This window comes from Hesperophylax consimilis, chromosome 19 (assembly GCF_061612785.1).
Source record: "Hesperophylax consimilis isolate HC1 chromosome 19, BYU_Hcon_1.0, whole genome shotgun sequence".
Classification (NCBI taxonomy): Eukaryota; Metazoa; Arthropoda; class Insecta; order Trichoptera; family Limnephilidae; genus Hesperophylax; species Hesperophylax consimilis.
This window is the reverse complement of record NC_142854.1, coordinates 18605232-18627217: the sequence shown is the minus strand read 5'-3', so window position 1 is coordinate 18627217 and position 21986 is coordinate 18605232. Positions and strand designations below refer to the sequence as shown.

The 21986-nt window shown below is 25.3% G+C and overlaps 2 protein-coding genes across 4 annotated transcripts in view; one reads left to right on the top strand and one right to left on the bottom strand.

Annotated features, from left to right (window-relative positions):
- The window catches only part of LOC149414939 (uncharacterized), a 93302-nt gene that overhangs the window by 46988 nt on the left and 24328 nt on the right, over window positions 1–21986 (top strand). The gene's annotated exons all lie outside the window — the stretch shown is intronic.
- LOC149414940 (uncharacterized) lies at window positions 713–7170 on the bottom strand. 3 transcript variants are annotated; one of them, XM_089642913.1, is made up of 2 exons: window positions 3843–7170; window positions 713–2262 (listed from the first exon to the last, which is right to left on the bottom strand). In XM_089642913.1, exons 1-2 carry the CDS (start codon window positions 3866–3868, stop codon window positions 1227–1229), a joined length of 1062 nt encoding a protein of 353 aa, XP_089499039.1. In that variant the 5' UTR covers window positions 3869–7170; the 3' UTR covers window positions 713–1226. The 3 variants fall into 3 exon arrangements, with proteins under 3 accessions (XP_089499039.1, XP_089499037.1, XP_089499038.1); XM_089642911.1 differs by having other exon boundaries at window positions 713–4805; window positions 6124–7170; XM_089642912.1 differs by having other exon boundaries at window positions 6124–7170.

The window sequence follows — 21986 nt, the reverse complement described above, 5'->3', positions numbered from 1 at the left end:
ACCCCTACCAAAAATCCATCCCCGCAAAGTGCCGTCTGTAGTTTTAGGTAATAATTCAAATAAAGATTACTATCATCAATGATTAAAAACAATGAAAGATTACTGTCTTCAATGATTAAAATATTGATAGATTAATATCATCCAGGATCCAGGTAGAAATTTAAACCACTTATTTCGCCAGAAATGTTTATTGCAGAAGAGGAAGAAAATTATAAATCAACCTATTTATTGACTTTTAGCAGGGGAGCATTTATGGCGACATCTATTGAAAAAACTATCAACTTATTTATTAACTTCAGTCCGTTGGAAAGGCAAGCATCTACACACAGAGACATCTATGCAAAGCCAACAAACTCCAATTTCTAACATAAACTCCCCCCGAAAAAAGGATTGGAGGTCATTTTTTCTGAAACAAACCCCAAAACATAAGAATAAAAATTAAGCAGCTAAATATCTACATATATGCCAAAATTAATTTGGAAGAAACAAAAATAGTAATTATTTACTATTACTGTTAATACAAAAAAAATTGATTAACAATAAATATTTGAAATAATAGGTAACCTATTTCTAAGCATAAGTTTAAACATAAGACTACTCTAAAAACGAAATGACAATTTCAAACTAACTAAAATTATACAAATTAATTATGAGATTAAAATTATTACTTTCGTTCAAATCAAATTCATGCAATTCACTAAGCTATTCTATACTATAATTTAACAACTAAGATAATTCCAATAACCTTGTTCTAACAGAAATCATAACAATAATCAAACATAAAACAAATAATATAGACAACACAACATGGAGCGCTGGTTTCCTGGTCATCCTTCTTAAGGGTTTGTGTTTTTCTATAGTTCATTACCACATTTATAATTAGTTTCTTCAGATGTATTTGTGTAGTTTGAAATTACATATAGCCAGCAGGCTATCTCGGTTTATAAGCGTTCATTTTTAAAGTGTTTTTTTTTTTTCTTGGTATATACGGATCTACAATCCTTTTTTTATTTTGTACATTTTTTATCAAACTCGCAAGTTTTATTGTTATCCACTTTTTTATGCACTGTTTTTACCTTTTATTTATTATTATTTCTTCCTTATCTTCTTTTAATTTATTATTATTATTTTTTATTTTTATTTATGATAATACACAAAAATTTTATATTGTTTTTATCACGAAACTTTTTATATTGTTTTGCACAAAACCTTTTTTTATTTTGCGCTTACTCAGCGTCTGGTCCGTTGGGTGGGGGTGTCGACATTTTCAACTCCTCGTTGTCATCTATTGGCAACAGACAGATCTTTGATATGGCCCTCTGGATGATGCCTTTCGACGTGATGATGGTCGCCACGCGAACTCTTCCATCAGCGCCAGGATGAACGGCGCTCACACGTCCCAGCCTCCAGTAGCAAGAAGGGACGTTGTCCTCCTTTATTACGACCATGTCGCCAGACCGCATCTGCCTTTGATTCCTATTGGTCCATTTGCTTCTGGTTTGAAGTTCTGCTAAGTACTCCTTCCGCCACCTCGACCAGAAAAATTGTACAATCTGGATTAGTTTTTGGTAATTGTTTAATCGATTGAATGTGATATGTTCCAAATTTTGTTCTGGAATCGCCGCTAAACTAGTTCCTATTAGAAAGTGACCGGGAGTCAAGGGATTAAGGTCATAAGGATCATTTGATAAGGGAGACAGTGGCCTGGAGTTTAAGCAAGATTCAATTTGACACAACACCGTATTAATCTCTTCATAAGTTAATGAAGCGATACTGGTTATTCTTTTTAAGTGATGCTTAACTGACTTTATCCCAGCCTCCCAGAGCCCCCCAAAGTTCGGCGCACGAGCTAGTATAAATTGCCATTGTATTCCTAATGTGGATAAATAATTATCAATTTTATCATTAGACATATTTAAAAAATTATAAATTTCTCTTAGTTCATTATTAGCCGCTTTAAAATTGGTTGCATTATCCGAGAACATTTTGCTTGGTCTACCACGACGCGAGATAAACCGTTTCAAAGAGTTTAAAAAACTCTCTGCGCTCAAGGACAGCACAGCTTCTAAGTGCACGGCTTTAGTGACCATGCATACGAATAAGCAAATATATGATTTAACGCTATGTGATTTTCTGTGAATACCCGACTTTATTAATATTGGTCCACAGTAGTCCACTCCTGTTATCTGAAATGGCCTACATTCAGTTATTCTTTCAGCTGGCAGGTCGGCCATCAACTGCTGTTCGGATTTGGGATTACATCTATAACAAATTATACATTTTTTTATTATTTTTTTTACAATATTCCTTCCCTTAATCGGCCAAAATTTCATTCTAATCAACGCCAATAATGACTGCGTTCCCGAGTGTAAGTTCAAGTAATGATAGTGTTTTACAATTAACTCTGTTAATTTATGATGCGAAGGTAACAAAATTGGGTGCTGCTGGCCCTCGGTTACCATTTTACCTTTGGAGAGCCTTCCCCCCACACGAATTAGATCCCTTTCAATGAAAGGATCTAATGACTTTAGTGCACTATTCCTAGGTATATTACCTCCATTATTTAAAACTCGAATTTCGTCTCTGAAACAGTATGATTGCGCCCGAGATATTAATTTGTTTACTGAATTTTCCAACTCACTCACTGTCAATTTACTATAGCGGCGCTGCGAAGGGTTTCTACAATTAAAAATAAATCTATTAATGTATGCTGTTACTCTCTGTAATTTGGAAAAATTGGAATATCTATCAAAAATGTCCCAGTCCTGTTTCACAGCAGACAACAGTGCCGAGCTTGTTTTGATCTCTGGTGGATCAATACAAAATGAGTTGGAATTTGGCCAGCACGCTGAATCCAACGTCAGCCAATCTGGACCATGCCACCAAATGCTGGAAATTAATAACTGTGAAACGCCGATTCCTCTGGAAAGCACGTCTGCTGCATTGTCTTCTGACCGTACATGGTTCCATTGCTCCGGCTGACTGGTTTCCTGGATTTCCGCCACTCTATTAGCAACGAAAGTGTTCCATCTTACCGGCTGATCCCTGATCCAGCACAGTACTATTTGGGAATCACACCAGTATGTAGTAGGTATATCCGGAGTACATAGAGCATCTTTAATGTAATTCACTAGTCTTGTCAGTAATACGGCTCCACATAATTCTAACTTGGGTAGAGAAACACTTTTCAAAGGCGCTACCCGTGATTTGGACATTATCAAATTGGAGTACTTCTTACCCAATTTGTCAGTAGACACCATATAAACACAGGACGAATATGCCTTTTCTGAGGCGTCACAAAATCCATGTAGCTGTAAATTTACATGATCTTGACATATTATCTTTCTACCTATTCTTAAATTATTTAATTGAGGCAGTTCATTCACATATGCTTCCCATGTCTTCAACATATCATATGGAATAGGCTCATCCCATTGAAGCTTTGCCTGCCACAATTTTTGCATCAATAATTTAGCAATAACAGTAACAGGACCTATTAATCCTAACGGGTCAAATATGGACGCAATGCATGACAGTATTTGTCGTTTGCTATTAATTGGATTTTTTAATAACTTCACTGTGTATAGGAAATTATCCTGCTGATTGTTCCAAGACAGGCCTAATATTTTGTTGTCATTTGAATCTGTACTAATAATCATATCTGACATGTTTTCTTCCTTCGAACATAACGAGGGCAAATTCGACCGCCATTTCCTTAAGTTCATCCCAGCGGATGCCATGATGGATATTAGTTGTTCTTTAATTATTAAACAGTTTTCTTCAGTTTCATCTCCAGTAATTAAATCATCCACATAAAAATTATTCTTTATAATCTGACTGACCTTGTGGTTTGATGATATATTTTCATTTCCCAGCTGTTGGAGGCATCTAGTTGCCAAAAATGATGACGGCCCCAGACCGTAGGTAACGGTGTTAAGTCGATAATGCTGAATTTCCTCCTCCGGGAAATTTTTCCATACTATTCGCTGTAGATCTCTGTCTTCGGGTCGCACCAATATTTGCCTGTACATTTTCTCAATGTCGGCTGTTATCGCGTACTGGTGTTTTCTGAAACATATCAATTGTGCGGCTAAATCTTTCTGTAAAACAGGTCCTATCATGAGAGCATCGTTTAACGATATACCATTGGATGATTTTGCTGAACCGTCAAATACCACTCGAGTCTTAGTGGTAGTGCTCGATTCTTTCAATACTGCATGATGTGGCAAATAAAAATAACAATCTTCATTAGAAGGTGCTTCGCACTGGGTCATGTGACCCAAGTCTATATATTCTTGCATGAATTCTTTATATTTTTTCATCAGGTCAGGATTTGAAGAAAATTTCCTTTGCAAATTGCAAAGTCTTTTTTCCGCCATGGGCAGCGTTTCTCCCAACTGTTTAACACAGGGGCGCTGTGGTAAGCTTACCATGAAACGACCATTGTCATTCCTTTTATAAGTGTCCTTGAAAATCTCCTCGCACGCTCGCTCCTCATGGCTCCGGTGCTTCACCGGTTGGAATTCTTCTAATTTCCAGAAGTTTTCAATCTGTTTATGGATTATATTTAATGATAGTTGACAAGATTTTACTGGCCTTTTTATTTTTGTTGTGACGATGGGTCCTGACACCAGCCATCCGAATTCAGTTCTCTGTAATATGGGTCCTGAGTCTCCATTTCGAAGTTGATCTTGCTTCATAATTTCCCAAAAGATTTCCGCTCCGAGTAGCATATCTATGGAGCTTGTTTCATAGAAGGCAGGATCCGCTAACTGAAGACCATCAGGTATGTTGGCATCCTTTTTCTGTAAAGAAATTTGCGGCAGATGACTTGTTACTTCTTTCAAAACGAGACATTCTATGTCTCTTTCATACGGTGAATAGTTCGAGAAAATTCTTAAATTTATGCTATTTTTAATATTCAATATTTTGTTTTGGATTCCGGTAATCGGTATGTTTGCCCTTTTGGGTTTTAATTGCAACCTTGTTGCAAATTCTTCTGTTATAAAATTGGATTGAGAACCACTATCCAATAAAACTCTAGCCTTAATCAAATTTCCGTTATTATTCAACACTTTAATAACGGCGGTAGATAACAAAACAAAACTATTAGATATTTTCGTAGAGTGATTTGTAACTAAAGGTTCATTATTTGATGTTGATGGTGAATCCTTATCCTGAGACTTCGAATTATCTGTTTCCTTTTTTAAATGCAACAAAGTATTGTGCGAGTTATTTTCGCATATACGACAATTGTATTTACTTTTACATTCTTTTAGCTTATGACCCAAGCACAAACATTTCAAACACGCATTTACTTGACGTATCTTTATAATTCTATCCTTAGTATTTAATATTAAAAATTTTTTACAATTATAAACCTTATGATCGCCTTTGCAAATAATACATTTTGTCATTTGAGGCGTTAAAGAAATCATAGCTTCTTTTCGGTATTTGAAAGGAAAAGTTTTATTTTGATTAAATTTTCCTTCAGTAATCCCAGCAAATTCTAAAATCTGAACTCGATCTGATAAATATTTTATAAACTCTTTATATGTGGGTAGATTCTCTTTTGTGGCAAATACTTCCCAATGATGTCGAGTTTCACTATCTAGTTTTCGCGACAATAAATATATTAACATGATATCCCAATTTTCGGTGGGTATATTTAACTTATTTAACGATTTTAAATGTAATTCGGATTCATCGATAAGATTCCTTAATGCTACGGAATTTTCAAATTTTATTTCAGGCAATTTAAATAATGCTTCAACGTGCTTATGTATAATAATTTTTATATTTTGATAGCGAGAAGTTAACATCTCCCATGCAGTATGATAGTTCTCCTGGTTATTTGGAAGTGAGGTTAATAATTTAGCTGCGTCACCTTCAAGGCATGATCGCAGATAATACAATTTTTGAATAACTTCTAAAGATGGATTATTATCAACTAAAGCAACAAAAGTATCCCGAAAATTCAACCATTTTTCGTAACTCCCATTAAATTTTGGCAACTCAAGTATAGGCAAACGTATGTTATGTGATGTTGTATTCTGAACTTTATTTAACAATTTATCTTTAGCCTTAGCAACAAGATTATAATATAAATTTTCAAATGCTTGCCTTTCTGTTTTGGTTAATTCTTCCGGCGAAATTGCTTCTATGTTATCTTGTAATGAGTCGAAAGTGTCTAAAATTGGTTCAAGTTTCTTCAATCTGACTTCAATTTCAGATTGCGACAAATTATCACCGTTTATATATTCATTGAACCTAGTTAATTTCGCCTTGCAAATTCCACGCTGGTTAATCAAAGTTTTGAGATCCATTTTTAAATATCAAGAAAAGAGGTATTCACAGAACGTATTGTCAAATGATAATCACTTGTAATCAATCACTACACGTGCACTGTCCTTGATCACAGAACTTTACTAATTAACCGATAAACAATGAATTTTATCTGAATTTTATAAATGCAACAGCTCGATGGCTGTCAAAAAGAAAACAATTTGACACTATTGTTATTCTCTCCACAATCTCCACCGCGCATGCGTCAGCTTGCTTCGCGGCTGGGTTGGTGTTTTTACCGACTCGCGGTAACTTTCGAAATTTAAACTAACGGATTTTCAAATATAACCGCTCGTAATAAATCTTTTAAGAAATTTAAAATACTTGCTTTGTATTCTAACTTCTTTTTATATTGTTGTAACAATTATTATTGCTTACTACAATTTCGATGATGGGTATGAAATCAATTCAAACAACACTTGGTAACAATCAGCCCGATTCAATTTTAAAACAAACAAAGAAATACGGCTGTGTAATAAATCATGCTCTCCTGCCTGGGAAAATAAGGTAGGTATATGGGATATGGTCACTTGCCCGTTTTTCTGAAGATCCCCTCTGATGTTGGATGTTGAAGATGTTTGCTGGTTCTTTTATCATCCGCGATTCAATCGATAATACGGATGCGGCACGAAGGTCCAATGTATAATTTTGGATCCAGGTAGAAATTTAAACCACTTATTTCGCCAGAAATGTTTATTGCAGAAGAGGAAGAAAATTATAAATCAACCTATTTATTGACTTTTAGCAGGGGAGCATTTATGGCGACATCTATTGAAAAAACTATCAACTTATTTATTAACTTCAGTCCGTTGGAAAGGCAAGCATCTACACACAGAGACATCTATGCAAAGCCAACAAACTCCAATTTCTAACAATCAATGATTAAAAACAATGAAAAATTACTGTCTTCAATGATTAAAAACAATGAAATATTACTTATCTTCAATGATTAAAAACAATAAAAGATTACTGTGTTCAATGATTAAAAACAATGAAAGATTACTATTATAAATGATAAAAAACAATGAAAGATTACTGTCTACGAAGATTAAAAACAATGAAAGATTACTGTCTTAAATGATTAAAAACAATGTAAGATTAATATTTTCAATGATTTAAAACAATGAAAGATTACCATCTTCAATGATTAAAAACAATGAAATATTACTTATCTTCAATGATTAAAAACAATGAAAGATTACTATCATCAATCATTAAAAACAATGAAAAATTACCTTCATCAATGATTAAAAAACAATCAAAGATTACTATCATCAATGATTAAAAACAATGAAATATTACTTATCTTCAATAATTAAAAACAATAAAAGATTACTGTGTTCAATGATTAAAAACAATGAAAGATTACTATTATAAATGATAAAAAACAATGAAAGATTACTGTCTACGATGATTAAAAACAATGAAAGATTACTGTCTTCAATGATTAAAAACAATGTAAGATTAATATTTTCATTGATTAAAAACAATGAAAGATTACCATCTTCAATGATTAAAAACAATGAAATATTACTTATCTTCAATGATTAAAAACAATGAAAGATTACTATCATCAATCATTAAAAACAATGAAAAATTACCTTCATCAATGATTAAAAAACAATCAAAGATTACTATCATCAATGATTAAAAACAATGAAAGATTACTGTCTTCAATGATTAAAATATTGAAAGATTAATATCATCAATGATTAAAAACAATGAAAAATTTCTGTCTTCAATGATTAAAAACAATGAAATATTACTTATCTTCAATGATTAAAAACAAAAAAGATTACTGTGTTCAATGATTAAAAACAATGAAAGATTACTATTATAAATGATTAAAAAAAAATGAAAGATTACTGTCTACGATGATTAAAAACAATGAAAGATTACTCTCTTTAATGATTTAAAACAATGGAAGATTAATATTTTCAATGATTAAAATCAATGAAAGATTACTATCATCAATGATTAAAAACAATAAAAAATTACCTTCATCAATGATAAAAAACAATCACAGATTACTATCATCAATGATTAAAAACAATGAAAGATTACTATCATCAATGATTAAAAACAATAAAAAATTACCTTCATCAATGATTAAAAAACAATCAAAGATTACTATCATTAATGATTAAAAACAATGAAAGATTACTCTCTTTAATGATTAAAATATTGAAAGATTAATATCATCAATGATTATAAACAATGAAAAATTACTGTCTTCAATGATTAAAAACAATAAAAGATTACTGTCTTCAACGATTAAAAACAAATAAAGATTACTATCTTCAATGATTAAAAACAATGAAATATTACTTATCTTCAATGATTAAAAACAATAAAAGATTACTGTCTTCAACGATTCAAAACAAATAAAGATTACTACTCGTATCTTCAATGATTAAAAGCAATGAAATATTACTTATCTTCAATGATTAAAAACAATAAAAGATTACTGTGTTCAATGATTAAAGACAATGAAAGATTACTATTATAAATGATTAAAAACAATGAAAGATTACTGTCTACGATGATTAAAAACAATGAAAGATTAGTGTCTTCAATGATTAAAAGCAATGTAAGATTAATATTTTCAATGATTAAAAACAATGAAAGATTACTATCATCAATGATTAAAAACAATAAAAAATTACCTTCATCAATGATTAAAAAACAATCAAAGATTACTATCATCAATGATTAAAAACAATGAAATATTACTTATCTTCAATGATTAAAAACAATAAAAGATTACTGTGTTCAATGATTAAAAACAATGAAAGATTACTATTATAAATGATAAAAAACAATGAAAGATTACTGTCTACGATGATTAAAAACAATGAAAGATTACTGTCTTCAATGATTAAAAACAATGTAAGATTAATATTTTCAATGATTAAAAACAATGAAAGATTACCATCTTCAATGATTAAAAACAATGAAATATTACTTATCTTCAATAATTAAAAACAATAAAAGATTACTGTGTTCAATGATTAAAAACAATGAAAGATTACTATTATAAATGATAAAAAACAATGAAAGATTACTGTCTACGATGATTAAAAACAATGAAAGATTACTGTCTTCAATGATTAAAAACAATGTAAGATTAATATTTTCATTGATTAAAAACAGTGAAAGATTACCATCTTCAATGATTAAAAACAATGAAATATTACTTATCTTCAATGATTGAAAACAATGAAAGATTACTATCATCAATCATTAAAAACAATGAAAAATTACCTTCATCAATGATTAAAAAACAATCAAAGATTACTATCATCAATGATTAAAAACAATGAAAGATTACTGTCTTCAATGATTAAAATATTGAAAGATTAATATCATCAATGATTAAAAACAATGAAAAATTTCTGTCTTCAATGATTAAAAACAATGAAATATTACTTATCTTCAATGATTAAAAACAAAAAAAGATTACTGTGTTCAATGATTAAAAACAATGAAAGATTACTATTATAAATGATTAAAAACAATGAAAGATTACTGTCTACGATGATTAAAAACAATGAAAGATACCTCTCTTAAATGATTTAAAACAATGGAAGATTAATATTTTCAATGATTAAAATCAATGAAAGATTACTATCATCAATGATTAAAAACAATAAAAAATTACCTTCATCAATGATAAAAAACAATCACAGATTACTATCATCAATGATTAAAAACAATGAAAGATTACTATCATCAATGATTAAAAACAATAAAAAATTACCTTTATCAATGATTAAAAAAAAATCAAAGATTACTATCATCAATGATTAAAAACAATGAAAGATTACTCTCTTTAATGATTAAAATATTGAAAGATTAATATCATCAATGATTATAAACAATGAAAAATTACTGTCTTCAATGATTAAAAACAATGAAATATTTCTTATCTTCAATGATTAAAAACAATAAAAGATTACTGTCTTCAACGATTAAAAACAAATAAAGATTACTATCTTCAATGATTAAAAACAATGAAATATTACTTATCTTCAATGATTAAAAACAATAAAAGATTACTGTCTTCAACGATTAAAAACAAATAAAGATTACTACTCGTATCTTCAATGATTAAAAACAATGAAATATTACTTATCTTCAATGATTAAAAACAATAAAAGATTTCTGTGTTCAATGATTAAAAACAATGAAAGATTACTATTATAAATGATTAAAAACAATGAAAGATTACTGTCTACGATGATTAAAAACAATGAAAGATTACTCTCTTTAATGATTTAAAACAATGGAAGATTAATATTTTCAATGATAAAAATCAATGAAAGATTACTATCATCAATGATTAAAAACAATAAAAATTTACCTTTATCAATGATAAAAAACAATCACAGATTACTATCATCAATGATGAAAAACAATGAAAGTTTACTATCATCAATGATTAAACACAATAAAAAATTACCTTCATCAATGATTAAAAAAAAATCAAAGATTACTATCATCAATGATTAAAAACAATGAAAGATTACTCTCTTTAATGATTAAAATATTGAAAGATTAATATCATCAATGATTAAAAACAATGAAAAATTACTGTCTTCAATGATTAAAAACAATGAAATATTACTTATCTTCAATGATTAAAAATAATAAAAGATTACTGTCTTCAATGATTGAAAACAATGAAAGATTACTATTATAAATGATTAAAAACAATGAAAGATTACTGTCTACGATGATTAAAAACAATGAAAGATTACTCTCTTTAATGATTTAAAACAATGGAAGATTAATATTTTCAATGATTAAAATCAATGAAAGATTACTGTCATCAATGATTAAAAACAATAAAAAATTACCTTCATCAATGATAAAAAACAATCACAGATTACTATCATCAATCATTAAAAACAATGAAAAATTACCTTCATCAATGATTAAAAAACAATCAAAGATTACTATCATCAATGATTAAAAACAATGAAAGATTACTGTCTTCAATGATTAAAATATTGATAGATTAATATCATCAATGATTAAAAACAATGAAAAATTACTGTCTTCAAAGATTAAAAACAATGAAATATTACTTATCTTCAATGATTAAAAACAATAAAAGATTACTGTGTTCAATGATTAAAAACAATGAAAGATTACTATTATAAATGATTAACAACAATGAAAGATTACTGTCTTAAATGATTAAAAACAATGTCAGATTAATATTTTCAATGATTAAAAACAATGAAATATTACTTATCTTCAATGATTAAAAACAATGAAAGATTACTATCATCAATCATTAAAAACAATGAAAAATTACCTTCATCAATGATTAAAAAACAATCAAAGATTACTATCATCAATGATTAAAAACAATGAAATATTACTTATCTTCAATGATTAAAAACAATAAAAGATTACTGTGTTCAATGATTAAAAACAATGAAAGATTACTATTATAAATGATAAAAAACAATGAAAGATTACTGTCTACGATGATTAAAAACAATGAAAGATTACTGTCTTCAATGATTAAAAACAATGTAAGATTAATATTTTCAATGATTAAAAACAATGAAAGATTACCATCTTCAATGATTAAAAACAATGAAATATTACTTATCTTCAATAATTAAAAACAATAAAAGATTACTGTGTTCAATGATTAAAAACAATGAAAGATTACTATTATAAATGATAAAAAACAATGAAAGATTACTGTCTACGATGATTAAAAACAATGAAAGATTACTGTCTTCAATGATTAAAAACAATGTAAGATTAATATTTTCATTGATTAAAAACAGTGAAAGATTACCATCTTCAATGATTAAAAACAATGAAATATTACTTATCTTCAATGATTGAAAACAATGAAAGATTACTATCATCAATCATTAAAAACAATGAAAAATTACCTTCATCAATGATTAAAAAACAATCAAAGATTACTATCATCAATGATTAAAAACAATGAAAGATTACTGTCTTCAATGATTAAAATATTGAAAGATTAATATCATCAATGATTAAAAACAATGAAAAATTTCTGTCTTCAATGATTAAAAACAATGAAATATTACTTATCTTCAATGATTAAAAACAAAAAAAGATTACTGTGTTCAATGATTAAAAACAATGAAAGATTACTATTATAAATGATTAAAAACAATGAAAGATTACTGTCTACGATGATTAAAAACAATGAAAGATACCTCTCTTAAATGATTTAAAACAATGGAAGATTAATATTTTCAATGATTAAAATCAATGAAAGATTACTATCATCAATGATTAAAAACAATAAAAAATTACCTTCATCAATGATAAAAAACAATCACAGATTACTATCATCAATGATTAAAAACAATGAAAGATTACTATCATCAATGATTAAAAACAATAAAAAATTACCTTCATCAATGATTAAAAAAAAATCAAAGATTACTATCATCAATGATTAAAAACAATGAAAGATTACTCTCTTTAATGATTAAAATATTGAAAGATTAATATCATCAATGATTATAAACAATGAAAAATTACTGTCTTCAATGATTAAAAACAATGAAATATTTCTTATCTTCAATGATTAAAAACAATAAAAGATTACTGTCTTCAACGATTAAAAACAAATAAAGATTACTATCTTCAATGATTAAAAACAATGAAATATTACTTATCTTCAATGATTAAAAACAATAAAAGATTACTGTCTTCAACGATTAAAAACAAATAAAGATTACTACTCGTATCTTCAATGATTAAAAACAATGAAATATTACTTATCTTCAATGATTAAAAACAATAAAAGATTTCTGTGTTCAATGATTAAAAACAATGAAAGATTACTATTATAAATGATTAAAAACAATGAAAGATTACTGTCTACGATGATTAAAAACAATGAAAGATTACTCTCTTTAATGATTTAAAACAATGGAAGATTAATATTTTCAATGATAAAAATCAATGAAAGATTACTATCATCAATGATTAAAAACAATAAAAATTTACCTTTATCAATGATAAAAAACAATCACAGATTACTATCATCAATGATGAAAAACAATGAAAGTTTACTATCATCAATGATTAAACACAATAAAAAATTACCTTCATCAATGATTAAAAAAAAATCAAAGATTACTATCATCAATGATTAAAAACAATGAAAGATTACTCTCTTTAATGATTAAAATATTGAAAGATTAATATCATCAATGATTAAAAACAATGAAAAATTACTGTCTTCAATGATTAAAAACAATGAAATATTACTTATCTTCAATGATTAAAAATAATAAAAGATTACTGTCTTCAATGATTGAAAACAATGAAAGATTACTATTATAAATGATTAAAAACAATGAAAGATTACTGTCTACGATGATTAAAAACAATGAAAGATTACTCTCTTTAATGATTTAAAACAATGGAAGATTAATATTTTCAATGATTAAAATCAATGAAAGATTACTATCATCAATGATTAAAAACAATAAAAAATTACCTTCATCAATGATAAAAAACAATCACAGATTACTATCATCAATCATTAAAAACAATGAAAAATTACCTTCATCAATGATTAAAAAACAATCAAAGATTACTATCATCAATGATTAAAAACAATGAAAGATTACTGTCTTCAATGATTAAAATATTGATAGATTAATATCATCAATGATTAAAAACAATGAAAAATTACTGTCTTCAAAGATTAAAAACAATGAAATATTACTTATCTTCAATGATTAAAAACAATAAAAGATTACTGTGTTCAATGATTAAAAACAATGAAAGATTACTATTATAAATGATTAAAAACAATGAAAGATTACTGTCTACGATGATTAACAACAATGAAAGATTACTGTCTTAAATGATTAAAAACAATGTCAGATTAATATTTTCAATGATTAAAAACAATGAAATATTACTTATCTTCAATGATTAAAAACAATGAAAGATTACTATCATCAATCATTAAAAACAATGAAAAATTACCTTCATCAATGATTAAAAAAAAATCAAAGATTACTATCATCAATGATTAAAAACAATGAAATATTACTTATCTTCAATGATTAAAAACAATAAAAGATAACTGTGTTCAATGATTAAAAACAATGAAAGATTACTATTATAAATGATAAAAAACAATGAAAGATTACTGTCTACGATGATTAAAAACAATGAAAGATTACTGTCTTAAATGATTAAAAACAATGTAAGATTAATATTTTCAATGATTAAAAACAATGAAAGATTACCATCTTCAATGATTAAAAACAATGAAATATTACTTATCTTCAATGATTAAAAACAATGAAAGATTACTATCATCAATCATTAAAAACAATGAAAAATTACCTTCATCAATGATTAAAAAACAATCAAAGATTACTATCATCAATGATTAAAAACAATGAAATATTACTTATCTTCAATAATTAAAAACAATAAAAGATTACTCTGTTCAATGATTAAAAACAATGAAATATTACTTATCTTCAATAATTAAAAACAATAAAAGATTACTCTGTTCAATGATTAAAAACAATGAAAGATTACTATTATAAATGAAAAAAAACAATGAAAGATTACTGTCTACGATGATTAAAAACAATGAAAGATTACTGTCTTCAATGATTAAAAACAATGTAAGATTAATATTTTCATTGATTAAAAACAATGAAAGATTACCATCTTCAATGATTAAAAACAATGAAATATTACTTATCTTCAATGATTAAAAACAATGAAAGATCACTATCATCAATCATTAAAAACAATGAAAAATTACCTTCATCAATGATTAAAAAACAATCAAAGATTACTATCACCAATGATTAAAAACAATGAAAGATTACTATCATCAATGATTAAACACAATAAAAAATTACCTTCATCAATGATTAAAAAAAAATCAAAGATTACTATCATCAATGATTAAAAACAATGAAAGATTACTCTCTTTAATGATTAAAATATTGAAAGATTAATATCATCAATGATTAAAAACAATGAAAAATTACTGTCTTCAATGATTAAAAACAATGAAATATTACTTATCTTCAATGATTAAAAATAATAAAAGATTACTGTCTTCAATGATTGAAAACAATGAAAGATTACTATTATAAATGATTAAAAACAATGAAAGATTACTGTCTACGATGATTAAAAACAATGAAAGATTACTCTCTTTAATGATTTAAAACAATGGAAGATTAATATTTTCAATGATTAAAATCAATGAAAGATTACTATCATCAATGATTAAAAACAATAAAAAATTACCTTCATCAATGATAAAAAACAATCACAGATTACTATCATCAATCATTAAAAACAATGAAAAATTACCTTCATCAATGATTAAAAAACAATCAAAGATTACTATCATCAATGATTAAAAACAATGAAAGATTACTGTCTTCAATGATTAAAATATTGATAGATTAATATCATCAATGATTAAAAACAATGAAAAATTACTGTCTTCAAAGATTAAAAACAATGAAATATTACTTATCTTCAATGATTAAAAACAATAAAAGATTACTGTGTTCAATGATTAAAAACAATGAAAGATTACTATTATAAATGATTAAAAACAATGAAAGATTACTGTCTACGATGATTAACAACAATGAAAGATTACTGTCTTAAATGATTAAAAACAATGTCAGATTAATATTTTCAATGATTAAAAACAATGAAATATTACTTATCTTCAATGATTAAAAACAATGAAAGATTACTATCATCAATCATTAAAAACAATGAAAAATTACCTTCATCAATGATTAAAAAAAAATCAAAGATTACTATCATCAATGATTAAAAACAATGAAATATTACTTATCTTCAATGATTAAAAACAATAAAAGATTACTGTGTTCAATGATTAAAAACAATGAAAGATTACTATTATAAATGATAAAAAACAATGAAAGATTACTGTCTACGATGATTAAAAACAATGAAAGATTACTGTCTTAAATGATTAAAAACAATGTAAGATTAATATTTTCAATGATTAAAAACAATGAAAGATTACCATCTTCAATGATTAAAAACAATGAAATATTACTTATCTTCAATGATTAAAAACAATGAAAGATTACTATCATCAATCATTAAAAACAATGAAAAATTACCTTCATCAATGATTAAAAAACAATCAAAGATTACTATCATCAATGATTAAAAACAATGAAATATTACTTATCTTCAATAATTAAAAACAATAAAAGATTACTCTGTTCAATGATTAAAAACAATGAAATATTACTTATCTTCAATAATTAAAAACAATAAAAGATTACTCTGTTCAATGATTAAAAACAATGAAAGATTACTATTATAAATGAAAAAAAACAATGAAAGATTACTGTCTACGATGATTAAAAACAATGAAAGATTACTGTCTTCAATGATTAAAAACAATGTAAGATTAATATTTTCATTGATTAAAAACAATGAAAGATTACCATCTTCAATGATTAAAAACAATGAAATATTACTTATCTTCAATGATTAAAAACAATGAAAGATCACTATCATCAATCATTAAAAACAATGAAAAATTACCTTCATCAATGATTAAAAAACAATCAAAGATTACTATCACCAATGATTAAAAACAATGAAAGATTACTGTCTTCAATGATTAAAATATTGAAAGGTTAATATCATCAATGATTAAAAACAATGAAAAATTTCTGTCTTCAATGATTAAAAACAATGAAATATTACTTATCTTCAATGATTTAAAACAAAAAAAGATAACTGTGTTCAATGATTAAAAACAATGAAAGATTACTATTATAAATGAAAAAAAACAATGAAAGATTACTGTCTACGATGATTAAAAACAATGAAAGATTACTATCATCAATGATAAAAAACAATAAAAAATTACTTTCATCAATGATAAAAAACAATAAAAAATTACCTTCATCAATGATAAAAAACAATCACAGTTTACTATCATCAATGATTAAAAACAATGAAAGATTACTATCATCAATGATTAAAAACAATAAAAAATTACCTTCATCAATGATTAAAAAACAATCAAAGATTACTATCATCAATGATTAAAAACAATGAAAGATTACTCTCTTTAATGATTAAAATATTGAAAGATTAATATCATCAATGATTAAAAACAATGAAAAATTACTGTCTTCAATGATTAAAAACAATGAAATATTACTTATCTTCAATGATTTAAAATAATAAAAGATTACTGTCTTCAATGATTAAAAACAATGAAAGATTACTATTATAAATGATTAAAAACAATGAAAGATTACTGTCTACGATGATTAAAAACAATGAAAGATTACTCTCTTTAATGATTTAAAACAATGGAAGATTAATATTTTCAATGATTAAAATCAATGAAAGATTACTATCATGAATGATAAAAAACAATAAAAAATTACCTTCATCAATGATAAAAAACAATCACAGATTACTATCATCAATCATTAAAAACAATGAAAAATTACCTTCATCAATGATTAAAAAACAATCAAAGATTACTATCATCAATGATTAAAAACAATGAAAGATTACTGTCTTCAATGATTAAAATATTGATAGATTAATATCATCAATGATTAAAAACAATGAAAAATTACTGTCTTCAATGATTAAAAACAATGAAATATTACTTATCTTCAATGATTAAAAACAATAAAAGATAACTGTGTTCAATGATTAAAAACAATGAAAGATTACTATTATAAATGATTAAAAACAATGAAAGATTACTGTCTACGATGATTAAAAACAATGAAAGATTACTGTCTTAAATGATTAAAAACAATGTAAGATTAATATTTTCAATGATTAAAAACAATGAAAGATTACCATCTTCAATGATTAAAAACAATGAAATAATACTTATCTTCAATGATTAAAAACAATGAAAGATTACTATCATCAATCATTAAAAACAATGAAAAATTACCTTCATCAATGATTAAAAAACAATCAAAGATTACTATCATCAATGATTAAAAACAATGAAATATTACTTATCTTCAATGATTAAAAACAATAAAAGATTACTGTGTTCAATGATTAAAAACAATGAAAGATTACTATTATAAATGATAAAAAAAAATGAAAGATTACTGTCTACGATGATTAAAAACAATGAAAGATTACTGTCTTCAATGATTAAAAACAATGAAAGATTACCATCTTCAATGATTAAAAACAATGAAATATTACTTATCTTCAATGATTAAAAACAATGAAAGATTACAATCATCAATCATTAAAAACAATGAAAAATTACCTTCATCAATGATTAAAAAACAATCAAAGATTACTACCATCAATGATTAAAAACAATGAAAGATTACTGTCTTCGGTGATTAAAATATTGAAAGATTAATATCATCAATGATTAAAAACAATGAAAAATTACTGTCTTCAATGATTAAAAACAATGAAATATTACTTATCTTCAATGATTAAAAACAATAAAAGATTACTGTGTTCAATGATTAAAAACAATGAAAGATTACTATTATAAATGATTAAAAACAATGAAAGATTACTGTCTACGATGATTAAAAACAATGAAAGATTAGTGTCTTCAATGATTAAAAGCAATGTAAGATTAATATTTTCAATGATTAAAAACAATGAAAGATTACTATTATAAATGATTAAAAACCATGAAAGATTACTGTCTACGATGATTAAAAACAATGAAAGATTACTGTCTTAAATGATTAAAAACAATGAAATATTACTTATCTTCAATGATTAAAAACAATGAAAGATTACTATCATCAATCATTAAAAACAATGAAAAATTACCTTCATCAATGATTAAAAAACAATCAAAGATTACTATCATCAATGATTAAAAACAATGAAAGATTACGGTCTTCGATGATTAAAATATTGAAAGATTAATATCATCAATGATTAAAAACAATGAAAAATTACTGTCTTCAATGATTAAAAACAATGAAATATTACTTATCTTCAATGATTAAAAACAATAAAAGATTACTGTGTTCAATGATTAAAAACAATGAAAGATTACTATTATAAATGGTTAAAAACAATGAAAGATTACTGTCTACGATGATTAAAAACAATGAGAGATTAGTGTCTTCAATGATTAAAAGCAATGTAAGATTAATATTTTCAATGATTAAAAACAATGAAAGATTACCATCTTCAATGATTAAAAACAATGAAATATTACTTATCTTCAATGATTAAAAACAATGTAAGATTACTATCATCAATCATTAAAAACAATGAAAAATTACCTTCATCAATGATTAAAAACAATGAAAGATTACTGTCTACGATGATTAAAAACAATGAAAGATTACTCTCTTTAATGATTTAAAACAATGGAAGATTAATATTTTCAATGATAAAAATCAATGAAAGATTACTATCATCAATGATTAAAAACAATAAAAAATTACCTTCATCAATGATAAAAAACAATCACAGATTACTATCATCAATGATTAAAAACAATGAAAGTTTACTATCATCAATGATTAAACACAATAAAAAATTACCTTCATCAATGATTAAAAAAAAATCAAAGATTACTATCATCAATGATTAAAAACAATGAAAGATTACTCTCTTTAATGATTAAAATATTGAAAGATTAGTATCATCAATGATTTAAAACAATGAAAAATTACTGTCTTCAATGATTAAAAACAATGAAATATTACTTATCTTCAATGATTAAAAATAATAAAAGATTACTGTCTTCAATGATTAAAAACAATGAAAGATTACTGTCTTCAATGATTAAAATATTGAAAGGTTAATATCATCAATGATTAAAAACAATGAAAAATTTCTGTCTTCAATGATTAAAAACAATGAAATATTACTTATCTTCAATGATTAAAAACAAAAAAAGATAACTGTCTTCAACGATTAAAAACAAATAAAGATTACTATCTTCAATGATTAAAAACAATGAAAGATTACCATCTTCAATGATTAAAAACAATGAAATATTACTTATCTTCAATGATTAAAAACAATGAAAGATTACAATCATCAATCATTAAAAACAATGAAAAATTACCTTCATCAATGATTAAAAAACAATCAAAGATTACTACCATCAATGATTAAAAACAATGAAAGATTACTGTCTTCGGTGATTAAAATATTGAAAGATTAATATCATCAATGATTAAAAACAATGAAAAATTACTGTCTTCAATGATTAAAAACAATGAAATATTACTTATCTTCAATGATTAAAAACAATAAAAGATTACTGTGTTCAATGATTAAAAACAATGAAAGATTACTATTATAAATGATTAAAAACAATGAAAGATTACTGTCTACGATGATTAAAAACAATGAAAGATTAGTGTCTTCAATGATTAAAAGCAATGTAAGATTAATATTTTCAATGATTAAAAACAATGAAAGATTACTATTATAAATGATTAAAAACCATGAAAGATTACTGTCTACGATGATTAAAAACAATGAAAGATTACTGTCTTAAATGATTAAAAACAATGAAATATTACTTATCTTCAATGATTAAAAACAATGAAAGATTACTATCATCAATCATTAAAAACAATGAAAAATTACCTTCATCAATGATTAAAAAACAATCAAAGATTACTATCATCAATGATTAAAAACAATGAAAGATTACGGTCTTCGATGATTAAAATATTGAAAGATTAATATCATCAATGATTAAAAACAATGAAAAATTACTGTCTTCAATGATTAAAAACAATGAAATATTACTTATCTTCAATGATTAAAAACAATAAAAGATTACTGTGTTCAATGATTAAAAACAATGAAAGATTACTATTATAAATGGTTAAAAACAATGAAAGATTACTGTCTACGATGATTAAAAACAATGAGAGATTAGTGTCTTCAATGATTAAAAGCAATGTAAGATTAATATTTTCAATGATTAAAAACAATGAAAGATTACCATCTTCAATGATTAAAAACAATGAAATATTACTTATCTTCAATGATTAAAAACAATGTAAGATTACTATCATCAATCATTAAAAACAATGAAAAATTACCTTCATCAATGATTAAAAACAATGAAAGATTACTGTCTACGATGATTAAAAACAATGAAAGATTACTCTCTTTAATGATTTAAAACAATGGAAGATTAATATTTTCAATGATAAAAATCAATGAAAGATTACTATCATCAATGATTAAAAACAATAAAAAATTACCTTCATCAATGATAAAAAACAATCACAGATTACTATCATCAATGATTAAAAACAATGAAAGTTTACTATCATCAATGATTAAACACAATAAAAAATTACCTTCATCAATGATTAAAAAAAAATCAAAGATTACTATCATCAATGATTAAAAACAATGAAAGATTACTCTCTTTAATGATTAAAATATTGAAAGATTAATATCATCAATGATTAAAAACAATGAAAAATTACTTTCTTCAATGATTAAAAACAATGAAATATTACTTATCTTCAATGATTAAAAATAATAAAAGATTACTGTCTTCAATGATTAAAAACAATGAAAGATTACTATTATAAATGATTAAAAACAATGAAAGATTACTG